This window comes from Oncorhynchus masou, chromosome 28 (assembly GCF_036934945.1).
Source record: "Oncorhynchus masou masou isolate Uvic2021 chromosome 28, UVic_Omas_1.1, whole genome shotgun sequence".
In the NCBI taxonomy this organism is placed as follows: Eukaryota; Metazoa; Chordata; class Actinopteri; order Salmoniformes; family Salmonidae; genus Oncorhynchus; species Oncorhynchus masou.
The window spans coordinates 60,160,406-60,184,709 of record NC_088239.1 but is presented as its reverse complement, the minus strand read 5'-3'; the positions used below and the strand labels follow the sequence as shown (position 1 = coordinate 60,184,709).

Below are 24,304 nucleotides of genomic sequence, written 5' to 3'. Positions count from 1 at the left end.
AAGACTTTGTCTGAATTCATGGCACAAGTAGCATCAAGAAGAAAACCTGCTTCCTCTGGATGGATTTCAGAATTCGGAACGACCAAAATGTCTGGAGAAAATAACATGTTGGGGCACTGCACTTAAAACCATTACAACCATTGAGACCATTACAACAATCCCATCAAATCAAATCAAATTGTATTTGTCACATGCACCGAATACAACAGGTATTCACCTTACAGTGAAATGCTTACTTACAAGTCCTTAACCATTCATCAGCCAATCGTCATACAGTACTTTAGACCCTGGTGAAGGGATTCTCAATATATGAGTGGTCTTGAAATCTTCTTCTTCATCTTCTTCTTCATGAGAGAGAACACATTTCATAGCAGCTACAGCACCCAGTGACTCAGCAATGCGTCAATGCGCTCTCAGCTACTCACAATAGCTATTTTGAGTTGTGGCCTTCATGTGGGAATGCTGTGTAACTATGAGACATACGGTAGGTGCTTTAATAGGCTCTGCATGAGTGAGATCGGTGTAAGTAACAAAGAAGCTCCTCTACATTTCCTCTTCATATTCTCTTCCCATAATGAGTTGTTGGACCAGCATATTTTCAAGCTTTCTTGTCAACTACCTTCAAGTGTCTTGAGGGAGAGTTTACAGGAAGTCTGTCATTTCCCACGGTGAATTGATACTTTGACTCAATAAACCTTGAGTGCATTTTACTTAGCAAAACTGACTGGTCACACAGTAAGATTCAAAGTGCAAAATCATGTTGTGAATTTGCTCCTGCTGTTGGTTGGTATAGGATAGCTACTGTATAAAGTCTGTACCTGTTGATGGTTAGGAGTATCTACTGACAGTTGTTTACCTGCAGTGGTGTACTCTCAGCTGACATTGACGTGAAACCCACAATGTCACTGAAGTAGATTGTTACACTGTCAAACGCCTCCGCTTGGACCGTCTCCCCTCGCTTTAGCTGCTCTGCTACTGAGCTGTGGACAAGAAAACGCTAAGTAAGTAAAACCACAATGAACAAAATGCTTATATCAGTGCTTAAGAGATAATGTTATCGTTTGCTATAAATCAACAGTGACAGTAAGCTTGGCAGCTACGATCCACAATGAGTAAATAAGCAGATTCTACCAGTATCATTTCCTGTTCACCAATATTTTAAGGTACAGTAAAGAGCCAGAGGCACAGTGCAGCACTAGCAGCTGGGTTAATCCAGGACTCTGGTCAAATGATCGGAATTTTGCAGTGAGAGAAGGTATCTCTCGGTTCTCTCAGGCCATTCTCTGTCTGTCAAATTGGCTGAAAGTTGGAGGGAGTCATTTGGCCAGACAATGGGAGGATAAATGAGTGTGACTATGGCACTGAGACAGACAGCCTAAATAGATGGAGGACATGGCTTATCGTTTGCTGCTTTCGTGTTATCAGAGGTGCTTAACACCCTATCACATTTCTCCTCCTAGTTCTGGTTAATGAGAAGTTTGCTTGTCAGCTCCCATCTTGCCTTGCCCTTTCATCTCCTCTCTGCTTAACTGTGAATGTGTATCTTTTTTTAAATTGTGAGATATAGAAAGCTGAGACGCTCTTTCTTGGAATTTGAACAGTGATCAAGTGGCACAGCATTATACGGAAAATAGTTTCCTCATTTTCACAATTTGATAAGCAGAAGTTCAGACTGATAATAAGGATAATAGGGCAAGACGAAAATCGGAATAATAATTATTCTTACTGTGGCAAGATCTGGTAAAGTAGATTTTCGGCTTTTCTCTTCTCCTCCAGGTAGGCTTGCGTTCGTTCCTCTACCAGGTTCTCCAGGTTGTTGGCATACTGCTCCATCCTGGACAGCAGGTTGTTCAGAATACTGGTACTTCCCTCCCTGTGATGAAAAAAGACAGAAAGATAACATACCCATTCATTTGTTGCCATTCTGAATGAAAAATATCTGAACTTTCTATTCTGTTAACATCACCTAATGTACAATTCAATGCGTATTTCAGAAGTGACTTCATGGTCTAGGGCCCGATAAAATCTGTAACATTTTTTTGCCTGATTCCGTTTAGTTTTTCCTAAATCCATTTCTCCGTTTTGTTTTTCCAATTTATTTTCAGGTTTTCGGCCTCTCAAAATCACACTTTATTTATACATCAGGAGGCCACTTTTAAGATCTGGGAAAAATCTAAGAATGTTGAACTTTGTGTGTAGTTACCCTTTAATGCAAGTGTGCACCAGCCAGAGACCATTGTTTGGTTAGCAGAGTTTCTGTAGCGCTTGTGGGATTGCAGAGTTTCCTAAACGAAATGCTCACTGGATTGATGCAAATAATCATGATATAATTCTGTCAGGTAGGCATAGACTACACTGTAGTTAAAATGTAATTGAGAAGGTTTTTGGGAAATCCTTAACATTTACCAGCAGACGGTTATCATTATCATTATCACTAATGGCTACACAAAGTGGCGGGTTGAATAAAGAGAAAAAAATACCTTAAAAAAAATCTATAAATGTATAATTCTTGTGCAATTTACACTGTGTACAAAATATTAGGACACCTGCACTTTCCATGACATAGACTGACCAGGTGAAAGATATGATCCCTTATTGATGCCACAGGTTAAAGAAGGTTTGAAGCCTTGAGACAATTAATACATGGATGGTGTATGTGTGGGTGAATGGGCAAGAAAAAACATTTAAGTGCCTTTGAACAGGGTATGGTAGTAGGTGCCAGGTGCACCGATTTGAGTGTGTCAAGAACTGCAACGCTGCTGGGGTTTTCACACTCAACCGTTTCCTGTGTGTATCAAGAATGGTCTACCACCCAAAGGACATCCAGCCAATGGCAGGCCAGTGGTCGAAAATGGGTCATTGATGAAAGAGGACAAAGGAGGCTGACGAATTGTGCAGAGCAACAGACAGGCTACAGTTAGTCAACTGACAGTCCAGTACAATATTGTTGCCCAAAGACCCATAAAATAATGCACAACTCGTCGTACCTTGACACGAATTGGACATGGCAGCTGACGACCTTACAGAGTTCCACTTCTTTCAGCAAAAAAACAAGAAACTGTGGTTGCAGTAGGCTAAGGAACGAAAACACTGGACACTGGAGAATTGGAATTACATTGCCTGGTCTGATGAATTGTGGTTCCAGCTGTTTTATGCTGATGGGAGGACTATGGTTGTAGAAAAGGCCCATGGAGTTGGTGGAATAATCCTTTAATTCATTGCCATTTACTCAGCTGGGCCAGGGGCGCTTTAATTAGGTCAGGTGGAAATGTCCGACCGATCTCAACTCCATAAAAGGAGGAAATTGCCATCGCCTGATCTCGCTGCTTTCTCTTCCTTAACACCATCTGATCCAGAAGTTCTGTGCGTCCATGAATCCACGTAAATCCACCGACTCGTACCTTTCATCTGAATTATCTGTGGCGATCGGGAGAGTGGGCCATTCAGTTATTGTTTATAGTTATCACCGCGGAGCGCGGCTTGGAGCGCACGCTTCAAACATATTGTGTAATGTGAATTGTCAATGATTACATCCCTACGGATCGTAATGAAATGAAATGAGAAACGTCATTGTTTGCTAACTGATTGACTTTGATAATGGGATTATATTTTGTATTGTATTCACTGTTTGTATTATTTCATGATTTATGATAAATAGTTACGAGCCTAAATGACTCGCGGATGATTACTATTAACTTCTTAATGAACTGGACTGTTGAATTCCCTAAATGATGTTAATAATGGATGATATGATTTGATCTTTGATTATGAATTTGATTGGATACATGTTATCTGTTTCCTTTGTGATGCAACACAGACTACTCAGTAAATATACCACTTTATGGTTAAAGGAATTCCTGCCTCAGTCTCATCCATTCCTGTCACCTGACACGTGACCACCTGTTCACCTTCACTGTCAGCCATCCTACCTGTCCAGCTACCCACACAGATTCCACTAATCTTTCAATGGTATTGAGAAAACCACATGAGTAGATGCATCCATCTTGCTGCGTGTTAACATTGCAGGCTGGTGGTGGTGGTGGTATGGTGTGGTCTTTTCATGGCACACATTGGGCCCCTTGATAAAAGTGGAGCAACGTTTGAATGCCACAGGATATCTGAACATCATTGCCTATCAGGTGCATCCCTGCATGGCAGCAGTATATCCATGAATGGATTTTTTTCAGCAGGATGCCACAAGGCTAGTATTGTCCAAGAATGGTTATACGAACATTACAGTGATTTCAGCTTACTGAAGTGGCCTGCGCAGTCACCAGATTTTAGTTATTCAAGTATACATTACCAAAGTTACCATAGATTGACAAAAATTACCTGTTAATTACCAATATTACTGAAGATTCTTTGGTAAATTACCGGTACCTTCGCAACCGTAGTTGTGATCTCCCTGTCACAACTGTCAGAATTGGAGAATTTCTACTATACCAACACAAAAAAAGCCTTTGTTTGCACTTGTAGGAAATACAGAAGCGTTGAATAACATCAAAACACTTCTGCACTAAGGGGGCACATCTGAAAGTTGCAGGAAAGCTTAATCCAGCGACAAAGCAAATACCAGGGTCTGATTTCCTCCCACAGCTCATAAAGTACTTTATTTCCTTCATCAGAGGTCACTCATCTGTACATCTTTAAGGTTTTCCTGCTTTTGATCAGCATCCGGTGTGCCCAGCTCAAGGGAAAACATGCTTTTTACATGCATACACGCACACACCACGGAACCAAAATATGCATCTAAATCATGCATAGCGTAAGCCATGAAAAACAAGATAAATATGAACCACACACTTTTGGAGGTAGAAGACTTCCTATCACTCTGATCTGAAATGATTTGTGTGTGATAAGCATCCCGATTTTATTTAATATTAATAGTAGATCCCTTTTCCAGCGTCTCTTGATAATATCAATTTAATGCAATTATTTCCTTCATTCTCTTTTTCAAACATCTTCATAAAATAAATCCAAAGAAAATATGATCTACATGGTATCTGATACAAGATGAGATTGGAAGCCATTTTGGGGCACGACGGTGCTCAGTGCTCACTTGTTTAGTTTGGTGATGTAGATCTTGATGTGGCTGAAGTCTGGCCGCTCGACGGGGTCCTCGGCCCAGCAGCTATCCATCAGGATGGTCAGCTTCTCACAGTGGCAGCTGTTGTCTGTGGTGGGCCGAAAGTAAGGACTCTGGTCGTTACGCACCTTCTGCACTATCTCTGTAATAGACAAGATAGGGGGAGTGTTAGTGTGTGTGTTCTGCATTCTCTGGGAAAAAGGTGAAATCGATCAATCAATTAAGGGCGTTTTCACACATAGTTTAGAGCTATAGCTCGAATCAGAGTCAGACTATTTGTTAATATAATGTTTTCATTTGGTCAGGTTGGTTTCACATTGCCAAATGTCAAACTAATAAAAATGTCTAAACGTGTCCATGCAAGTTATTTGCTTATTGGACAAAAATGCATTGATGATTATCATGAAGGAACACTTGTGTTCCCATCTTCATACTACTTTCGCTTTTGTCTTCCAACAACATGCGGGAGGAAACTCTAAACACGACGTGAATAGACTATATTCAGTATAGCCCGGTCTCTACAATTCTGCATTGGACGCACTCATAAATGTGCTGCTACCCACAGAATGTTTCAGATATCTCAAGTTATGATGCTGTGTGCATTTCATCAAATGCTCGCAGCCAAACAACCAATAATAATGAGCGACTGGTTCTTTTCCTGTATCTGGTCTGGACTGCGTTCTCACCTGCAGCGAACCTCATCACGGTAAGAATTGAATTGGACCGAGACCACCCTTTTTGATGGAACCACAGTACGTTGTTTAGTGAGCTCCCGAGTCTGTATAGAGTGTTTACACCAGTCCAAACGAAGGGGGTAAATGCACCAGAGTTCGGAAAAACAGCACAAAACCAATTTGGTGTGAAAGCCCCCTAAGTCCCAGGGAGAACTGAAACCAGCAGTACTGCAGCCCTCGAACTGAAGACTGGAGTTGTCCAACTCTGATGATTGTGACTTTTACTCCATTACTTTATCGATTAGGAACATTCAATCAAGCAGGAAATAATGGCACTTGATTCATGATGAACAGGAGGTAAGCTGCCTAAAGTATCTGAAGAGACAGAGTAATTGGCTCAACAATGGAGACAGACAAAACAGGGCATTTCCATGTAAAAGGACCCATGAGCACCAACGTGAAGTTCATAGGAGCATATCAAATTGGGTGTAAAATGAAAGCTGAGTCTATATTTTGGGGAAAGGAAGGCATAGATACACTGTTCAACCAGTTTCAATCTTTGAAAAAGTACATCGAACCGGCCTCACAACCGCAGACCACGTGCATGGCGTTGTGTGGGCGAGTGGTTTGCTGATGTCAACTTTGTCAACAGAGTGCCTCATGGTGGTAGTCGGGTTATGGTATGGGCAGGTATAAGCTATGGACAACAAACGCAATTGCATTTTATCAATGGCAATTGGAATGCACAGACATACCATGAAGAGATCCTAAGGCCCATTGTCGTGCCATCGATTGAAACCGATTGAAACGCTATTTAGCGCACACCGCTAACTAAGCTAGTCGTATAATTTTAAACCGTCCCCTCGCTCATACCCGGGCGCGAACCAGGGACCTTCTGCACACATCAACAAAAGTCACCCTCGAAGCGTCGTTACCCATCGCTCCACAAAAGCCGCGGCCCTTGCAGAGCAAGGGGAACTACTACTTCAATGTCTCAGAGCAAGTGACGTCACCGATTGAAATGCTATTTAGCGCACACCGCTAACTAAGCTAGCCGTTTCACATCGTTACATCTACACCAGGCAGTGTCAGAGGAAGGCCCTAAAAATGGTCAAAGACCCCAGCCATCCCAGTCATAGACGGTTCTCTTTACTACCGCAAACGGTACCGGTGTGCCTCGTTACTTTTATAGCCTCGCTACTGTATATAGCCTGTCCTTTTACTGTTGTTTTATTTCTTTACCTACCTATTGTTCACCTAATACCTTTTTTGCACTATTGTTTAGAGCCTGTAAGGTTGCATTTCACTGTAAGGTCTACCTGTTGTATTCGGCGCACGTGACAAATAAACTTTGATTTGATTTGAAGAACTGCCTTCAGGCTATGGTCAAACACGACACCCCAACCTGAGTACTCCGTTCTGCCACCTCTGATCTCTTGGCCCACCCACCCACCCCTATGGGAGGCCAGCTCCCGCTCAGCTCAGTCCAAGCTCTTCTCTGTCCTGGCACCCCAGTGGTGGAACCAGCTTCCTCCTGAAGTTAGGACAGCAGAGTCCCTGTCCATCTTCCAGAAAATGGCTGAAACCCTACCTCTTCAAAGAGTATCCTAAATAACCCCACAGCACCCTTGCCTCTTGTAAACTAACACTTGCACACACCTTTCTATTTTCTACTAGCATTGACTTTGCTGATAGCTACTGATAGCTTTTATTCCATTTCTGTGTTCTATTCATGTGCTTTTCTAATAACCAATTTCTTTGTTCATGCAAGTGACTGAATGAATCCTCACTATCAGTATCTGCAATTTGGCAATACGCCCAGAACTTTGTTTTGAGAAAGGGATGTCTTAGTTTCAAGGTCTCAGCTTAGAGAGAAGAAGCCTCATGAGGTATTGGTCTGTCACGTGAATTAAGCAAATGTTAGTGATGAATGAATTATGAATGATGACTACGCTAAATCATGCAAATATAACTTGTCTGTATAAAAGAGAACTAACTGGACTGCCCTGGGAGGAGCTCCTGACCAACATGTGTACTTGAGTTGGTTGGAACCTCTCCAGCACGCTGAAAGTAAACAATGATTCATTTAAGATTGATTTTGAGTGTCCCTGTGTAGAATTTCCACGACACTGCTTCATTAAGGATAAAATGTACTTACAATGGCAGAGATATGTTTCTGCCTCACCTAGCCTCCTTAAGAAGAATACACTAACTGTAAGTTTCTCTGGATAAGAGCGTCTGCTAAATAAATGACTCGAATGTCTAAATGTCATTACAATTGTGTTTAGTGGCATAATTCATTTTACCTTTGGGGCTCAGATCCATGCCCTCCACATAGAAGGGTCCATTCCTCAGGGCTATCTCCTGGAGTATGATGCCAAAGCTGTACACATCTCCTTTCTGGGTGCCCTGTGGAGGGTGTCTGTCGTAGATCAACAACTCAGGGGCCGTCCACAGCTTCTCTGGAAACACAACAAACTCACATTATCCACTGAACACCTTTTCTTTTATCCAATCCTCCATTTAGTTTCCTTCCATTGGTGAAGAGGCAAAGTGATCACCTCCGCGGACAATGTTGACCTACTTGCATAGAGTGCGTGCGAGTCGTCATTTTCACATGATGAATGGAAACTGGCCAGTCCGTAATCTGTAATTTTCAACACAAATCGACTGTCCACCACACAATTAGATGACTTCAGATTTCCATGGGAGCCGATGTAGCTGTTGTGCAGATAGTTCATTCCCTGGCGGAGCAAGCATGAAATGTACCGTTCAAGACATTTTTCCTACAGTATAGCATACGTGAAAACATACTGATCATGTGGAAAATATGTGTTTTGAGTTTGATCGAAATGGAAATGCAATAAAAATTCTGCATGGATCCAAGTGTTCAGTTTACATGTCACATTGGAACTTTTGTGGTATTAATGTGCACAACATTTCTACGGGGACTCAAAAGGATACTGCACTCTCATGTATACCTCTAATATTTTGAGACACTTGTGTATCAGAATGTGGCTTATAGGCTTTTTTGCTTGTCAGAAGGTCCCTGTTGTTGCCAGCTTGAAGGACGGTTATTATATCAGCAATGTGGTTGGTGTACGCCATTCTCCATGTATTTCACCAATATAGTATCTCTCAAGATAGTGATTTCAAACAAAAAGCCCCTTTGTTAGAGCAGGCTATAAATAACTATTGAAAATATATGGATGATTACTTTTTATTAAGTGCAAAGAATTTTGTGGTGAGATTGTGATTATGTTGCTGTCCAAGTTTGAGGTCATATGAAGTTTGATGCATATAGCCATGTGACCTCAAAACAACCAAACTGCAGTTACCAACCTAGTATTGTTGACTGCTATCTTACAGCAACATGTGACGTGGCTACACACATGGATTACCTTTATATTTTCCACAATATGACACCTAAGTAGGTGAAAAACACATACCTTGACTATGTCGTTGATGAGTGAATAGCGGAACATCCAGTCCAGATTGATGCTCTCATTCTCCAAAATGTCCTAAAAGTGAAATAAGCATTTCTGGAAACTTGCTGTCATCTTGCTACATCACATGTATCTGTCCTGTCTTTTAAACAGTAACACAGTGTTACAGTGAGTCAGTATGAAATGTTTTCACACAATAAGCTCCATTGCTAAAAGTTTCCTATAGTTTTACATTCTTACATTTTTGGCAGTTAAATAGTAGCAGTATATCAGGCTGGCATTTCAAACTGAACATGAAAGTCAAGTGTTTGTTTCCAAATGTCTCTCAGCATTTTAAACCATACATTTACAGAAATAGTATGAATGAATAAATGAGTAAGATTACACTGAATGGCCATTTTAATATAATATTGGTGGTCATACTTGACAAAACATGCAATACAACTAATATTCCATGAAATATAATGATTGTGAGGTGTTACCTGAAGACTGCCTCTGGGACAATATTCAGTCACGATGCAGATGTTGGGAGGGTCAATGCAGGCACCAATGAATCTGGTTAAATGGTTGAATTGCACATCTCTCATCTGTAACCAAAACAAATATAATTATTACATCATTATAGCTATATCTCTCAAGATTATATGGCAATAGATGCTAAACAAAATGGATGAGCTTTTCTAGAAAAGCTAACAAATAGGACAGACAAAACCTCATCAGAATAGTCTATTTACAGCTAGCAGGTTTGGCACGGTGTCTTGTCTACGTGTTGAGTATAGCATTCACTCATAGGCCATCCAGTTGACACGTGCATGTGAATAAACTGGGCCGAGAGGTTATGAATGAGGCAGTGTTGTGAAAAACCACAGAATGTGAAAAAATATGGAGGTGTTGAAAGGATGTACTAGCTATAATATGAGTGCATAGCTGGCTAACGTGTCAAATGCATTACATGGGATCTAGTCCAAAAATGAATCATGTCAAATGAAATGTCATGGAAATCACCTTGGAAAGCATTGTGAGCTCTGTATTTAAAAGTTCCATATGCTGTGTATGTATAAACAACAGAGTGAAGGAATCTTTTAAAGAGACACACAAATTAATTCCTGTCCACATATCCTCTCGGTTTCAATACATCCATGCCCTAGCAGGGAGGAGGTACATAATATCTCTGAGCAGCATGAAACTTCTAAAAAAACAGCGAGCATAACCTGTATGGTGTGTTTTGGTCTGAGGCCATTTCATGGAAAACAGAGCTGAGTGACAGCTGTTATAACACCAAAACCAGGGAGTCAGTCACTCCTGTTTCACGACTCAGGAGAAGTTAGCATACCCTTTGGCCTATATCATTTCCCATGCTGAACGCTAGCTAACGGGGGAGGGGAGGAGAGGCTCTGGAAGACAAGCAGTTAAGTTTCCATTGGCAGAACCCTCTCTCCCCCATCTGGTTGGCTCTTTCATGAGCGGGGCCGGGGCGTCTGAGGAGCTGCTAGCTCAGACGGTTGTCTCTCCTGTGCTCGCAGCCTGCCCACCGCCGTGTCTCATCCAAAGCTCAGACACAGACAGAGTGAGAGAGCCCAGGCCACCCAGAGCCTTATCCACCAACACGGGTGATAACTCAATTAATACAGACCCAGAGATCAGATAATAGCACTGACTTCTGGCTTTTCAGTAGCTTTAACCCTCCTGCTGTGTTCTGGTCGAATGGGACAGATTTACAAGTTTTCTCTCTGAAAAATGTAGTTCACTTAATCTGATTGTCATAATATTCCATGACTTTTGTCCACACAGAGCATCTCAACACACAAAATACATTTGGATGATTTTCATTACATTTTGGGTGTTCTATTTAACTTTTGTACACCTGTGGTGTTCCCGGTCAAAGGAAATTAATAGGTGAGATTACAATTAGTGTATAACATTTAGTTCAGGCATATCCCCATTCATCAGATGGACACATTTCTTCTCCCAGACCCCCACATGCCTGTGTGTTTGAGCACACACACACACCTCACTCCCCTTCTTGGCTTCCATGACAACCCCCACGGGAACCTTTCCCCAATATAATCTTTCCCCCACGGGAACCACACCTGTTGGCATTCTCACAAACAATCGCAACATTGTTTCAATAATATATAGAACTTTTCTCACATCTCTGGTATATAAAGCTTTTTTGAGGCCTTGCTCACAATTCATTCTGTGGCAGCACAATGACCAAACGATATACTGTATGTGAGGCTCTTGATCATATCTTTGATCATGATACTGGTGAGGAGGAGAGAGAGTCCCTGTTAAACTTTGACACAAAGTAGTCTGTGATAACTAGCACAATATATTTAATCTGAGTATTTGTTATAGTCAAAATAATTCATACATTATGCTTTTTCTAACTTAAAAACAAGTTATATGAGCTCAGGTCAATGAGGCCTACAGGCCATAAATAGCAAATAGAAGTTCAAAACTTGTAATGTACACAAGAACTTAAGTTGATAAAAAGATCTATCACAACATTAGGTGATAATATATGTATTATTATGGATTTATAATCAGCTATAAAGGAGCGGTCATTTTGGACCGGGAACACAGAATTAATTAACATGAAATGAACACAACAGGAGGGTTAAACTAATATGTTTCATCAATGTTTGCCTTTTCCAAATTGTGTTTCAAATATTAGTTTTTTTTTCTTCCCCCATTTCCTTATAACTGTCTCATAAAATGTCATTCCCAAAACGGAGACAATTTCCTTCATCCACAGCTGATGTTGGAGGGTGTTTGAGGATGTTTGAGGATCTGTCTTTGTAACAGCAGCAAGAGCACAGGTTCATTAATGAGACATCTCCTGCAGCAGAGTGAAAGAGGCCCTCCTGTGACCAACCTGGTAATGATTCAGTACACATCCCCTTCACATCCCCCAAAGTCTACAGTGGCTTAACCTCCTCAGTGGGAGAGACTCATTCTACTACTGCTGTTGCACAGGGGTCATAAACAGAGGTATGATCCCCTACAACAACAGGAGGCAGGGAACAAGGCAGGCACATTCAACTCTAGTCCTGGAGGGTCCAAGTGTTTACTACTTTAGTCTTTTCATCAGCGACTGGTTTAAATCCGGTGAGTGGACTCTCTATAGCAGCCAATAAAACTAAATCATCGAGGTAAAAGACCGCTATATTTTTACATATGAGTCATTTTATAGACACCCTTTTCCAGAGCAAGCTTCCAGTAGTGAGTGCACACATTTTCATACTTTTTTCATACTGGCCCCATGTGGGAATTGCACCCACGACTCTGATGTTTAAAGCACCATGCTCTACCAACTGAGCCACACGGGACCATCCAGCTGAACGAAGCTTAACAAACGCTTACTTAGGGAATGAATATCCCTGCAGTGAGGTAGTAAAGAGTTAAACAACACACCAGACTTTATGATAATAATGTTAAGTAATAACATCACACATACAGTACATTTGGAAAGTATTCAAACGCCTTGACTTTTTCCACATTCTGTTACGTTACAGCCTTATTCTAAAACGGATTAAATCATTTTTCCCTCATCAATCTACACACTATCCCATAATGACAAAGTAAAAACAGGTTTTTAGACATTTTTGTAAATGTATAAAAATGTCCTACTGAAATATCACATTTACATAAGACCAAGACCAAGGAGATGATTGTGGACTACAGGAAAAGGAGCACCGAGCATGTCCCCATTCTCATCGACAGGGCTGTAGTGGAGCAGGTTGAGAGCTTGAAATTCCTTGGTGTCCACATCAACAACAAACTAGATTGGTCCAAACACACCAAAGTTGTGAAGAGGGCACGACAAAGCCTATTCCCCCTCAGGAAACTAAAAAGATTTGGCATGGGTCCTGATATCCTCAACAGCTGCAACATCGAGAGCATCCTGACCGGTTGCATCACTGCCTGGTACAGCAAATGCTCGGCCTCCGACCACAAGGCACTTCAGAGGGTAGTGTGTACAGCCCAGTACATCACTGGGGCAAAGCTGCCTGCCATCCAGGACCTCTACCCAGGCGGTGTCAGAGGAAGGCCCTAAAAATGGTCAAAGACCCCAGCCTCCCCATTCATAGACTGTTCTCTCTACTACCAAGCGGTACCGGAGTGCCAAGTCTAGGACAAAAAGGCTTCTCAACAGTTTTTACCCCCAAGCAATAAAACTCCTGAACAGGTGACCAAATGGTTACTCGGACTATTTGCATTGTGTGCCTCCCCCAACCCCTCTTTTACGCTGCTGCTACTCTCTGTTTATCTTATATGCATAGTCACTTGAACTATACATTCATGTACATACTACCTAAATTGGCCTGACCAACCAGTGCTCCTGCACATTTGCTAACCAGGCTATCTGCATTGTGTCCCACCACCCGCCAACCCCTCTTCTTACGCTTCTGCTACTCTCTGTTCATCATATATGTATAGTCACTTTAACGATACCTACATGTACATACTACCTCAATAAGCCTGACTAACAGGTGTCGGTATATAGCCCTGTTACTCTTTTTTCAAATGTCTTTTTACTCTTGTTTTATTTCTTTACTTACCTACACACACACACCTTTTGTTTCTCGCACCATTTGTTGGAGCCTGTAATTAAGCATTTCACTGTTGTATTCAGCACACGTGACAAATAAACTTGGATTTGATTTGATTCAGACCCTTTACTCAGTACTTTGTTGAAACACCTTTGGCAGCAATTACAGCCTCAAGTCTTCTTGGGTATGACGCTACAAGCTTGGCACACCTGTATTTGGCGAGTTTCTCCCATTCCTCTCTGCAGATCCTCTCAAGCTCTGTCAGGTTGGATGGAGAGCGTTGCTGCACAGCTATTTTCAGGTTCAAGTCCGGGCTCTGGCTGGGCCAGTCAAGGACATTCAGAGACTTGTCCCAAAGCCACTCCTGCATGTCTTCGCTGTGTGCTTAGGGTTGTTGTCCTGTTGGAAGGTGAACCTTCGACCCAGTCTGATGTCCTGAGCTCTCTGGAGCAGGTTTTCATCAAGGATCTCTCTGTACTTTGCTCCGTTCATCTTTGCCTCAATCCTGACTAATCTGCCAGTCCCTGCCACTGAAAAACATCCCCACAGCATGATGCTGCCACCACCATGCTTCACTGTAGGGATAGTGCCAGGTGTCCTTTAGACATGACGCTTGGCATTCAGGCTAAAGAGTTCAATCTTGGTTTAATCAGACCAGAGAATCTTGTTTCTCATGGTCTGAGAGTCCTTTAGGTGCCTTTTGGCAAACTTCAAGTGGGTTGTTGTGTCTTTCACTGAGGAGTGGCTTCCGTCTGGCCACTCAACCATAAAGGCCTGATTGGTGGAGTGCTGCAGAGATGGTTGTCCCTCTGACAGATTCTCCCATCTCCATAGAGGAACTCTGGAGCTCTGTCAAAGTTACCATCATTTTGGCCGGGCGGCCAGCTCTAGGAAGAATCTTGGTGGTTCTAAACTTCCTCAGTTTAAGAATGATGGAGGCCCCTGGGTTCTTGGGGACCTCCAATGCTGCAGACATTTTTTGGTACCCTTCTCCAGATCTGTGCCACCACACAATCCTGTCTCGGAGGTCTACAGACAATTCCTTCAAACTCATGGCTTGGTTTTTGCTCTGACATGCACTGTCAACTGTGGAACCTTATCTGGAAAGGTGTGTGCCTTTCCAAATCATGTCCAATCAATTGAATTTACCACCGGTCAACTCCAATCAAGTTGTAGAAACATCTCAAGGATGATCAATGGAAACAGGATGCAGCTGAGCTCAATTTCGAGTCTCATAGCAAAGGGTCTGAATACTTTTGTAAATAATGTATTTCTGTTTTTGCATTTCCTAAAATGTCTAAAAACCTGTTTTTGCTTTGTCATTATGGGGTATTGTGTGTGGATTGCTGAGGGAAATAATAAGGCTGTAACATAACAGAATGTGGAAAAAGTGAAGGGGTCTGAATACTTTCCGAAGGCACTGTATACAGTAAAACATTTGGCACTGATCTGGACTTACATGTTTGAGTTCAAACAGCACTTGTCTGGTCAGCTCTATCCTCTTCTTGTTCATATGTTTGATGGCCACCAGGTTGCCCTGTGTCAAAGAGAGATAAAGAGCAAGATAAAGAGACAGATATTAATAACCTTCTATGCAGGCTATGTGACAGACTACTGAGTGGTGTACTGAAAGAGATGTGTTCTATGTGTGGTGTACTGAAAGAGATGTGTTCTATGTGTGGTGTACTGAAAGATAAGTGTTCTATGTGTGGTGTACTGAAAGAGATGTGTTCTATGTGTGGTGTACTGAAAGATAAGTGTTCTATGTGTGGTGTACTGAAAGAGATGTGTTCTATGTGTGGTGTACTGAAAGAGATGTGTTCTATGTGTGGTGTACTGAAAGAGATGTGTTCTATGTGTGGTGTACTGAAAGATAAGTGTTCCATGTGTGGTGTACTGAAAGATACGTGTTCTATGTGTGGTGTACTGAAAGAGACGTGTTCTATGTGTGGTGTACTGAAAGAGACGTGTTCTATGTGTGGTGTACTGAAAGAGACGTGTTCTATGTGTGGTGTACTGAAAGAGACGTGTTCTATGTGTGGTGTACTGAAAGAGACGTGTTCTATGTGTGGTGTACTGAAAGAGACGTGTTCTATGTGTGGTGTACTGAAAGAGATGTGTTCTATGTGTGGTGTACTGAAAGAGATGTGTTCTATGTGTGGTGTACTGAAAGAGATGTGTTCTATGTGTGGTGTACTGAAAGAGATGTGTTCTATGTGTGGTGTACAGAAAGAGATGTGTTCTATGTGTGGTGTACAGAAAGAGATGTGTTCTATGTGTGGTGTACTGAAAGAGATGTGTTCTATGTGTGGTGTACTGAAAGAGATGTGTTCTAGAACTTAATGTGACCATCTTTGGGAGCTGTGTGACAGACAGGAATCCATTCATTGTAGGAAAATAGCGAAAAGAAAGGACATGTATAAGGTTCATGGGAACATTGACCTATTCCATTCTTATTCACTGAATTCTTGGGAAGAGGAAGAAAAAAGGGAAAAACATAAGTAAGAATGGGTGTACTTTAGTGTTCCTTTAACAGAGTATAGTATCTGTGTGCCAGGTATATTTACCATGAACTCTATGCTACCGGAATGGAGAGTTATATCTGTCATTTTGAAATGGGATGATAAGTCAATCTTCAGAGAAGGTGAGGAAGCGAGAGAAATCCAGGGAGACAGTACATTATAGACTGCTAGGTACAATAGGATGAATATAGCAATTGAGCAGCTCACCATCAAATTCAAGGTGTGCATTCTAAATAGAAACAAGGAGAAAATATAATGCTTTGGATACTTTACAGCATATTTCTATAGAGAAGAAATGTGTTACATGTAGCCAACAACCACGTCTCAACATTCAAAGTCTGACGTTTTTCACATAATCCTCCCCATTCTCAGTAGACTCATTAAACAGAGACATTAACAACAACACGTTGCTAGCTGTGTCCAGACGAGGTGTGAACCACACTGTGTATCACATTAAAACCAGCCCAGCTGAGCTGTGCAGAGCTCGCCTACTCTCTTCTCCATCTCCTCTGTGAGCGTGTACACGTGGGTGAGCAGGAGTTGAAAATGTCAGAACTCAGAAAGCCTTACCTTAAAATAGCCTGTTTTAGCAAATAGCTGATATTTTCCATGGGCAGTTATCAAGGAGCCGTAGCTGGAGCCTCTCTGGAAGGAGGAACAAGTATCCTTTCTCAGATAAGATACAGTCAGAGAAATGTTCAGGCACACTACAGTTAGGTTCAGTTTGGTTATCATTACATATACAAATATACAATGTTCACTTAAACAATTCAGATGAATTATTTGCAATAGCTTGAGCATTTTATTCATATGTATGTGCAATGGGTATATTTGCCAGTTAAATGAAGAATTGCTGTTTTCATATGCTAAACCGAATCTCGGGAGACGTATGTGTAGCAACGGGTGTACACAGAGTGAATGAAAAGGGAGTGAGGGTAATGTATTAAGTGTCAGCATGCACTACACATGTTTAGATAATGCAAATACTGGCAACACATGGCATACTGGAAATAAATCGGTCTGGAAAATCAACATGTTTCCCACACTATTATCCCAGGAAATGGACTGAAAGCTTGTAATGAAGAAGGTGTGTGCATGTGCGTGCATGAATGTCTGCACGTGTGTACTGTACGATTTGGGATTATTTTAACAATCATTTAATATGTGTCTGCCACCGCAAACCCAGCCACCTTCAGTAAACCACCGGGAAGACGTTCAAGAATGTTTAAACTAACATAGGATTTCGACTGTTTTTCTCTCTTTCTCTGTCTTTTGCTCTCAATGTAAAACATATACTGTATGTACAGACACCAACATGTAACTACAGTTCTAGATACATTCCAATGCCAGTGTTGTTACTGCACATTTTGTGTGCTATTAAACAACAATGATGTCATAAATTGTACCACGGAGACAGACATCTAGTCCTCTGTTGCATATAATAATAATAATAATAATAATATATGTATTTTATATACCACTTTTCATTACAAACGGAATCTCAAAGATGCCTTAAGAACAAAGCTATGAGAGAGGTAGCAGTGATACTGTGGGTCTGTAGAGGTTTTGGCAAGATAAACTGCATCTGTTGAGCCTTTTCTTTCCCACTGGCTAAAATGGAATTCTAATCTGCTAGAGAAACAACAACAACTTCATCTCCGATGCACGGCAGTGCCAGGACTACTGACCAAATCAAAACAATATTAAGAACAAATTGTGAGGAAATGTTTTAGGCTGCCAGCATGTCATAATATGAGATCGCTCTGAACAACTAATAAACAACATAATACAGGTCATTCATTGGTTTGAACTCTTATTTCAGAGACAAATGTACCTGTGAGAGGGTGAGACGGCTGCCTGCTTTTTTGGGATATTTGTTGGGGCTCTCAAACTGCAGGTCCTCCCACTTTATCCTCCACAGCATTCCAGCCAACTCCTTTTCCAGCTTCAGTTTCCTTCAACAAGAACAGCAGGAGGACACATGAATAAAAGTGTTTACAACAAAGGCACCGAACTGAAACTCTAGCATGTAGATACATTATGCATACATTGTTGTTATCAGATTGTTCTAACATGATATAATCATTACTGTTATGATCTTTCAACATAATTGACACTTGCCATATCAAATGAGATATTAAACTTTTGTCAGTGGTATTTCCTCAGATACTATCTGATTAAATGAATGATTAGGGCTCAGCAATCTAACATTGACAAAGGGTAAAGTTTGAACTGTCCACAGCTCTATGAAAAATCATCAAAATTAAGTTGTGGTATTATGATATTAACTTTAATGATGTAATGTTACAATTCTACCTCCCCAATGTCGATCAAACTGTAAGTTACCAGAACAAAACTAAATACGGTGTGACCAAAAATAGACCACTTAAAATATTTTTAAACACCAGTATAACTGGTAATCACTCTTGAGATGTGAAAAAAAATATCCAAGTGAATAAACACATCTGGTGCAGATCTCTCAGGACCTGGTGTTTCTCAACATCCCCCCGATTTGCTGCAAAAATTCCATGTTTTTAAAATCCTCAAACATGGCTTCAATGTTAGGAATGTGAGCGTTTTGAGGAGGAAATCATTATTAGTTTGATACGTTGAAAATGAAGGGGGAAAAAGAGCAGAGCCACACATTCCAGGTCAGTCTAAAAGGTGCAAGACACTTCCAGATAGTGCCAGTATATTATTGCAGCGTTTGCATATTGGTGGATTTTACCCCTCTGCTGAGCCACCTATTGAATAATTATTTAACTACATGTACCATACATGTGACTTGAAAATGTGTCCTGGATAAACAAATAAAACAGCTATTTTCACTCACATGTACAGTACATGTAGTTAAACAATTATTCATATATTCCTAATTTCCTCTTCCTGCAAGTGCTGCATTTCCACCCACAGTGGCCAATCATCATTCATTCTGATCTTAACTCCCGTCCTCCTTTTGCTGGGTCTTAACATTGAAGACTTGGAGCTGTTCTTGATGTGTATGCACAGGAACCAACTTCCATGGCCCTGCATTCCAGAGTAGCCAATTCATAGAAGAAAACAAAAGGTACTGGGTTTTCAAGTGACTCCTTGACTAAGTAGGAACTGTATTAACTGTAGGTATGTCTAAAACAGACATAAGTTGTACCAAACATAAGAACTACAAGATAAGCCTCATCTTAGTAAGTAAGTGTCTGATCAGCTACTTTTACTAATCAGCTACTTTTAGTCAATTCATAAACCAGATAACAACTTGTAAGTCTCTTGGGGTATGTCTCTATATCTCTATAAACTTGGCACATCTAGCCACTGGGATTTTTTTCCCATTCTTCAAGGCAAAACTGCTCCAGTTCCTTCAAGTTGGATGGGTTCCGCTCGTGTACAGCAATCTTTAAGTCATACCACAGATTCTCAATTGGATTGAGGTCTAGGCCATTCCAAGACATTTAAATGTTTCCCCTTAAACTACTCAAGTATTGCTTTAGTAGTATGCTGATTGGTTGTTGATTCATGTAAAGTTATTTGTTTCATGCCCGTGAGTATATACTGTTGAAGTCGGAAGTTTACATACACCTTAGCCAAATACATTTAAACACAGTTGCACAATTCCTGACATTTAATCCCAGTAAACATTCCCTGTTTTAGGTCAGTTAGGATCACCACTTAATTGTAAGAATGTGAAATGTCAGAATAATAGCAGAGAGAATGATTTATTTCAGTATTTGGTAGCATTGCCTTTAAATTGGTTAACTTGGGTAAAACTTTTCAGATAGCCTTCCACAAGCTTCCCACAATAAGTTGGATGAATTTTGAACCCTTCCTCCTGACAGAGCTGGTGTAACTGAGCCAGGTCTGTAGGCCTCCTTGCTCGCACAAGCTTTTTCAGTTCTGCCCACAAATTTTCTATAGGATCGAGGTCAGGGCTTTGTGATGGCCACTCCAATACCTTGGCTTTCTTGTCCTTAAGCCATTTTGCCACAAATCTGGAAGTATGCTTGGGGTCATTGTCCATTAGGAAGACCCATTTGCGACCAAGCTTTAACTTCCTGACTGATATCTTGAGATGTTGCTTCAATATATCCACATAATTCTCCTTCTCATGATGCCATCTATTTTGTGAAGAGCACCAGTCCCTACTGCAGCAAAGCACCCCCACAACATGATGCTGCCACCCCAGTGCTTCACTGCTTGCCTTTTTCCTCCAAACATAATGATGGTCATTATGGCCAAACAGTTCTACTTTTGTTTCATCAGACCAGAGGACATTTCTCCAAAAAGTACCCATGTGCAGTTGCAAACCATAGTCTAGGTTTTTTATGGTGGTTTTGGAGCAGTGGCTTCTTCCTTGCTGAGTGGCCTCTCAGGTTATGTCAATATAGGACTTGTTTTAGTGTGGATATAGATATTTTTGTACCTGTTTCCTCCAGCATCTTCACAAGGTCCTTTGCTGTTGTTCTGGGTTTGATTTGCACTTTTCGCACCAAATACATTCATCTCTAGGAGACAGAACACGTCTCCCTCCTGGGCAGTATTTTTTTATTTTACTAGGCAAGTCAGTTAAGAACAAATTCTTATTTTCAATGACAGCTTGGGTTAACTGCCTTGTTCAGGGGTAGAACGGCAGATGTTTACCTTGTCAGCTTGTGGATTCGATCTTTCAAACTTTCGTTTACTAGTCCAACACTCTAACCACTAGGCTACCTGCCACCCAACTAGAATTGTGATACAAGTGAAATAAGTGAAATAATCCGTTTGAAAACAATTGTTGGAAAAATTACTTGTGTCATGCACAAAGTAGATGTCCTAACCAATTGCCAAAAATATAGTTTGTTAAAAAGAAATTTGTGGAGTGGTTGAAAAACGAGTTTGAATGACTCCAACCTAAGTGCATGTAAATTTCCGACTTCAACTGTATAAGCTCTCTGGACTGTGCCTGTGTGGAAGAATGGAAATGTCACATTATCGCTGGGGAGCGGTGCAATCTTTTAAGGCAGGAAACACTATTAAACTAATTCTCTCTCCCCCCAAAAGTATTTTTCTATTTAAAGGCCTTCATTTGCAGTCTGGTAGCCGCAGCACCAAAGTGCTCCACACTAGCTCTATTGTTTCATAAATCCCATATGTGAATACCTTTGCTGGACAAACTCTCCATTAAACTACAGAGCCCTATAGTAGGTTCTACTCAACATCCCCTAACACTTCACCAGGGATGGGGAGTTATAAACCGTTACATGTAAGCGATTACAAAAAAACACTAACTGTCATCGTTACATTACCAGCTAAATTATTGTAATCAGATTACAGATACTTTTGAAAAACTAGATGATTACTTCAAGGATGACTTTTAAACTCAGAAAAGATGTTTGCGTAAAAAAATCTTTGACACTTCTCTGTTTTCGCAATGACATTCAAATCAGCATTGAAAAAAGGCGCACGTTTAAGTTTGTTCCACCTGAGCGAGTCTGACCACAAGTCAGAGACCACTATGATGACACACCAAATGTGCTTGATGGATCGCGGGAAAAGAGCAGGAATAGGCTTTTGTAGGCTACAGTCCAAGCTATGTCTTCCAATGGTGCAACTGCTGTCGGCATCCAAAGATTATCCAACTTGAATAAACGCTTGGAGGTAAGGATGACAGTAGTGGTGTAGCCTACGGGCGATACGGATATCACTTATTATTGATATCTACATAGTGCATTGATGTGAATCACACTGCTGCTCTCTCATTTATCTATTTGCGCCTTACGGATTGTGGTTGTTGTGGATGGCTGTTCACAAATCTAAATGTGTATTTGAACCCAATAAAGGTTGAATTCAAGAAGTTTAAGCTGCCTATCAATCATTGTTTTTGAAACCAGTGGACAGCCAGGGAAAAATGTGCTATTGCAACAGCTGCATAGTGCAGATCCCAGCCTAAGGAATAAAAGTCTGTTTTATAGATCAATCTAATTCATGCTGATAAAAAAAATCCATAGTCCTAATGGACACATGCTCAAACTCACACACTTTTGATAGACATAAAGGGGCAATCTGTAGTTGCTACATCCATTTTTGGACTTATAAATTATATTTACGGTACCAGTCAAAAGTTTGGACATACCTACTCATTCCAGGGGTTTTCTTCATTTTTACTACTTTCAACATTGTAGAAAAATAGTGAAGACATCAAAACTATGAAATAACACATATGGAATCATATAGTAACCAAAAAAGTGTTATACAAATCAAAATATATGTTATGTTTTGTCACGTTCGTTGAATGGAGGAGACCAAGGTGCAGCGTGATGTGAATACATTCTTCTATTTATTAACGAAGAAATACTAAACAAACTATACAAAACAACAAAAAGAACGTGACGCTGTATATAAACAAATGCCGACACAGGCAACTAACCGTAGACATACAAAACCCAGAGACAGGAACAAAAACACATACATCACCCATGTCACACCCTGACCTAACCAAAATAATAAAGAAAACAAAGATTACTAAGGTCAGGGCGTGACAGTACCCCCCCCCCACCCACCCAAAAAAAAGGTGCGGACTCCCGGCCGCAAACCTAAACCTATATGGGAGGGTCTGGGTGGGCATTAATCCACGGTGGCGGTTCTGGTGAGGGACGTGGACCCCGCTCCACTTCTGACTCGGCCCACTTACGTAATGTCACTGGAGCGGGAACCCTCACCATCGACCCAGGGCTAGAGGACGCCACTGGACTGATGGTCGAGTCTGGAGTGAGTGGCGCCTCTGGACTGGCGGGAGACTCTGGCAGCGCCGGACAGGCGGGAGACTCTGGCAGCGCCGGACAGGTGGGAGACTCTGGCAGATCCGGACTGGAGGGAGAATCTGGCAGATCCGGACTGGAGGGAGACTCTGGCAGATCCGGACTGGAGGGAGACTGGCAGATCCGGACTGGAGGGAGCCAGACTGTCACCCGTCGTAGGAGGTTCCGGTCTGTGGCCCGTCGTAGGAGGTTCCGGTCTGTAAACTATCGCCGGACGCTCTGGACTGGGTACTGTCGCTGGACGCTATGGAATGGGTACTGTCGCCGGATGCTCTGGACAGGGTACTGTAGCCGGACGGTCTGGACTGGGTACTGTCGCTGGACGCTCTGGACTGGCAAGGCGCACTGTAGGCCTGGTGCGTGGTGCCGGCACTGGTGGTACCGGGCTGGGGACACGCACCTCAGGGCGAGTGCGAGGAGCAGGAACAGGGAGTACTGGACCCTGAAGACGCACTGGAGGCCTGGTGCATGGTACCGGCGCTGGTGGTACCGGGCTGAGGACACGCACCTCAGGGAGAGTTCGGGGAGGAGGAACAGGGCGTACAGGGCTCTGGAGACGCACAGGAAGCCTGGTGCGCGGTGTTGGCACTGGTGGTACTGGGCTGGGGACACGCACCTCAGGGCTGGATGTTTATACTTGCCCTGCAAATGCAGGGTGCTGGCACAGGACGCACAGGGCTGTGCAGACTCAGTACGCAGATCCCGCGCAGGATATCCTGGTCCAAGGAGGTACACTGGAGACCAGGAGCACTGAGCCGGCACTCTCCTACCTGGCTGGATTCCCATTCTAGCCCGGCCAATGCGAGGAGCTGGAATAGAGCGCACCGGAGACACCGTGCGCTCCACCGCATAACACGGTGCCTGACCAGTAACACGCTCCCCACGGTAAGCATGAGGAGTTGGCTCAGGTCTCCTACCTGACTTAGCCAATCTCCTCGTGTGCATCCCCCCAAAAAAATATTGGGGCTGCCTCTTGGGCTTCCGTGCTAGCCGTGTACCCTTATATCGTCGCCGTTCCTCCATTCTCCTGTATCCCTCCTCGCACTGTTCCATAGAATCCCAGGCAGGCACTGGCACTTTCTCTGGACCACCTCTCTATCTCCTCCCAGGTTGTTACCCACTCATCCTTCTCCCGGGTCCATTTTTCCACCAAGCGTTATTCCTCCAATTCACGCTGATTGGTCCTTGTTTGGTGGGTTATTCTGTCACGTTCATTGAATGGAGGAGACCAA

General features: G+C 42.1%; 1 protein-coding gene across 2 annotated transcripts in view; it reads right to left on the bottom strand.

Moving 5' to 3' along the window:
• Positions 1 to 24,304, bottom strand: part of LOC135518007 (atrial natriuretic peptide receptor 2-like) — a 55,319-nt gene that overhangs the window by 5,195 nt on the left and 25,820 nt on the right. The window contains exons 8-17 of one of the 2 annotated variants that reach the window (XM_064942815.1): positions 18,119 to 18,239; positions 16,855 to 16,950; positions 15,222 to 15,299; positions 9,689 to 9,793; positions 9,210 to 9,281; positions 8,345 to 8,504; positions 8,067 to 8,222; positions 5,060 to 5,228; positions 1,727 to 1,873; positions 857 to 980 (exon numbers count right to left, since the gene is read on the bottom strand). In XM_064942815.1, the coding sequence (XP_064798887.1) occupies positions 857 to 980; positions 1,727 to 1,873; positions 5,060 to 5,228; positions 8,067 to 8,222; positions 8,345 to 8,504; positions 9,210 to 9,281; positions 9,689 to 9,793; positions 15,222 to 15,299; positions 16,855 to 16,950; positions 18,119 to 18,239 (1,228 nt within the window). The remainder of the gene's footprint in view (positions 1 to 856; positions 981 to 1,726; positions 1,874 to 5,059; positions 5,229 to 8,066; positions 8,223 to 8,344; positions 8,505 to 9,209; positions 9,282 to 9,688; positions 9,794 to 15,221; positions 15,300 to 16,854; positions 16,951 to 18,118; positions 18,240 to 24,304) is intronic. The other variant, XM_064942816.1, reaches the window with a different exon arrangement.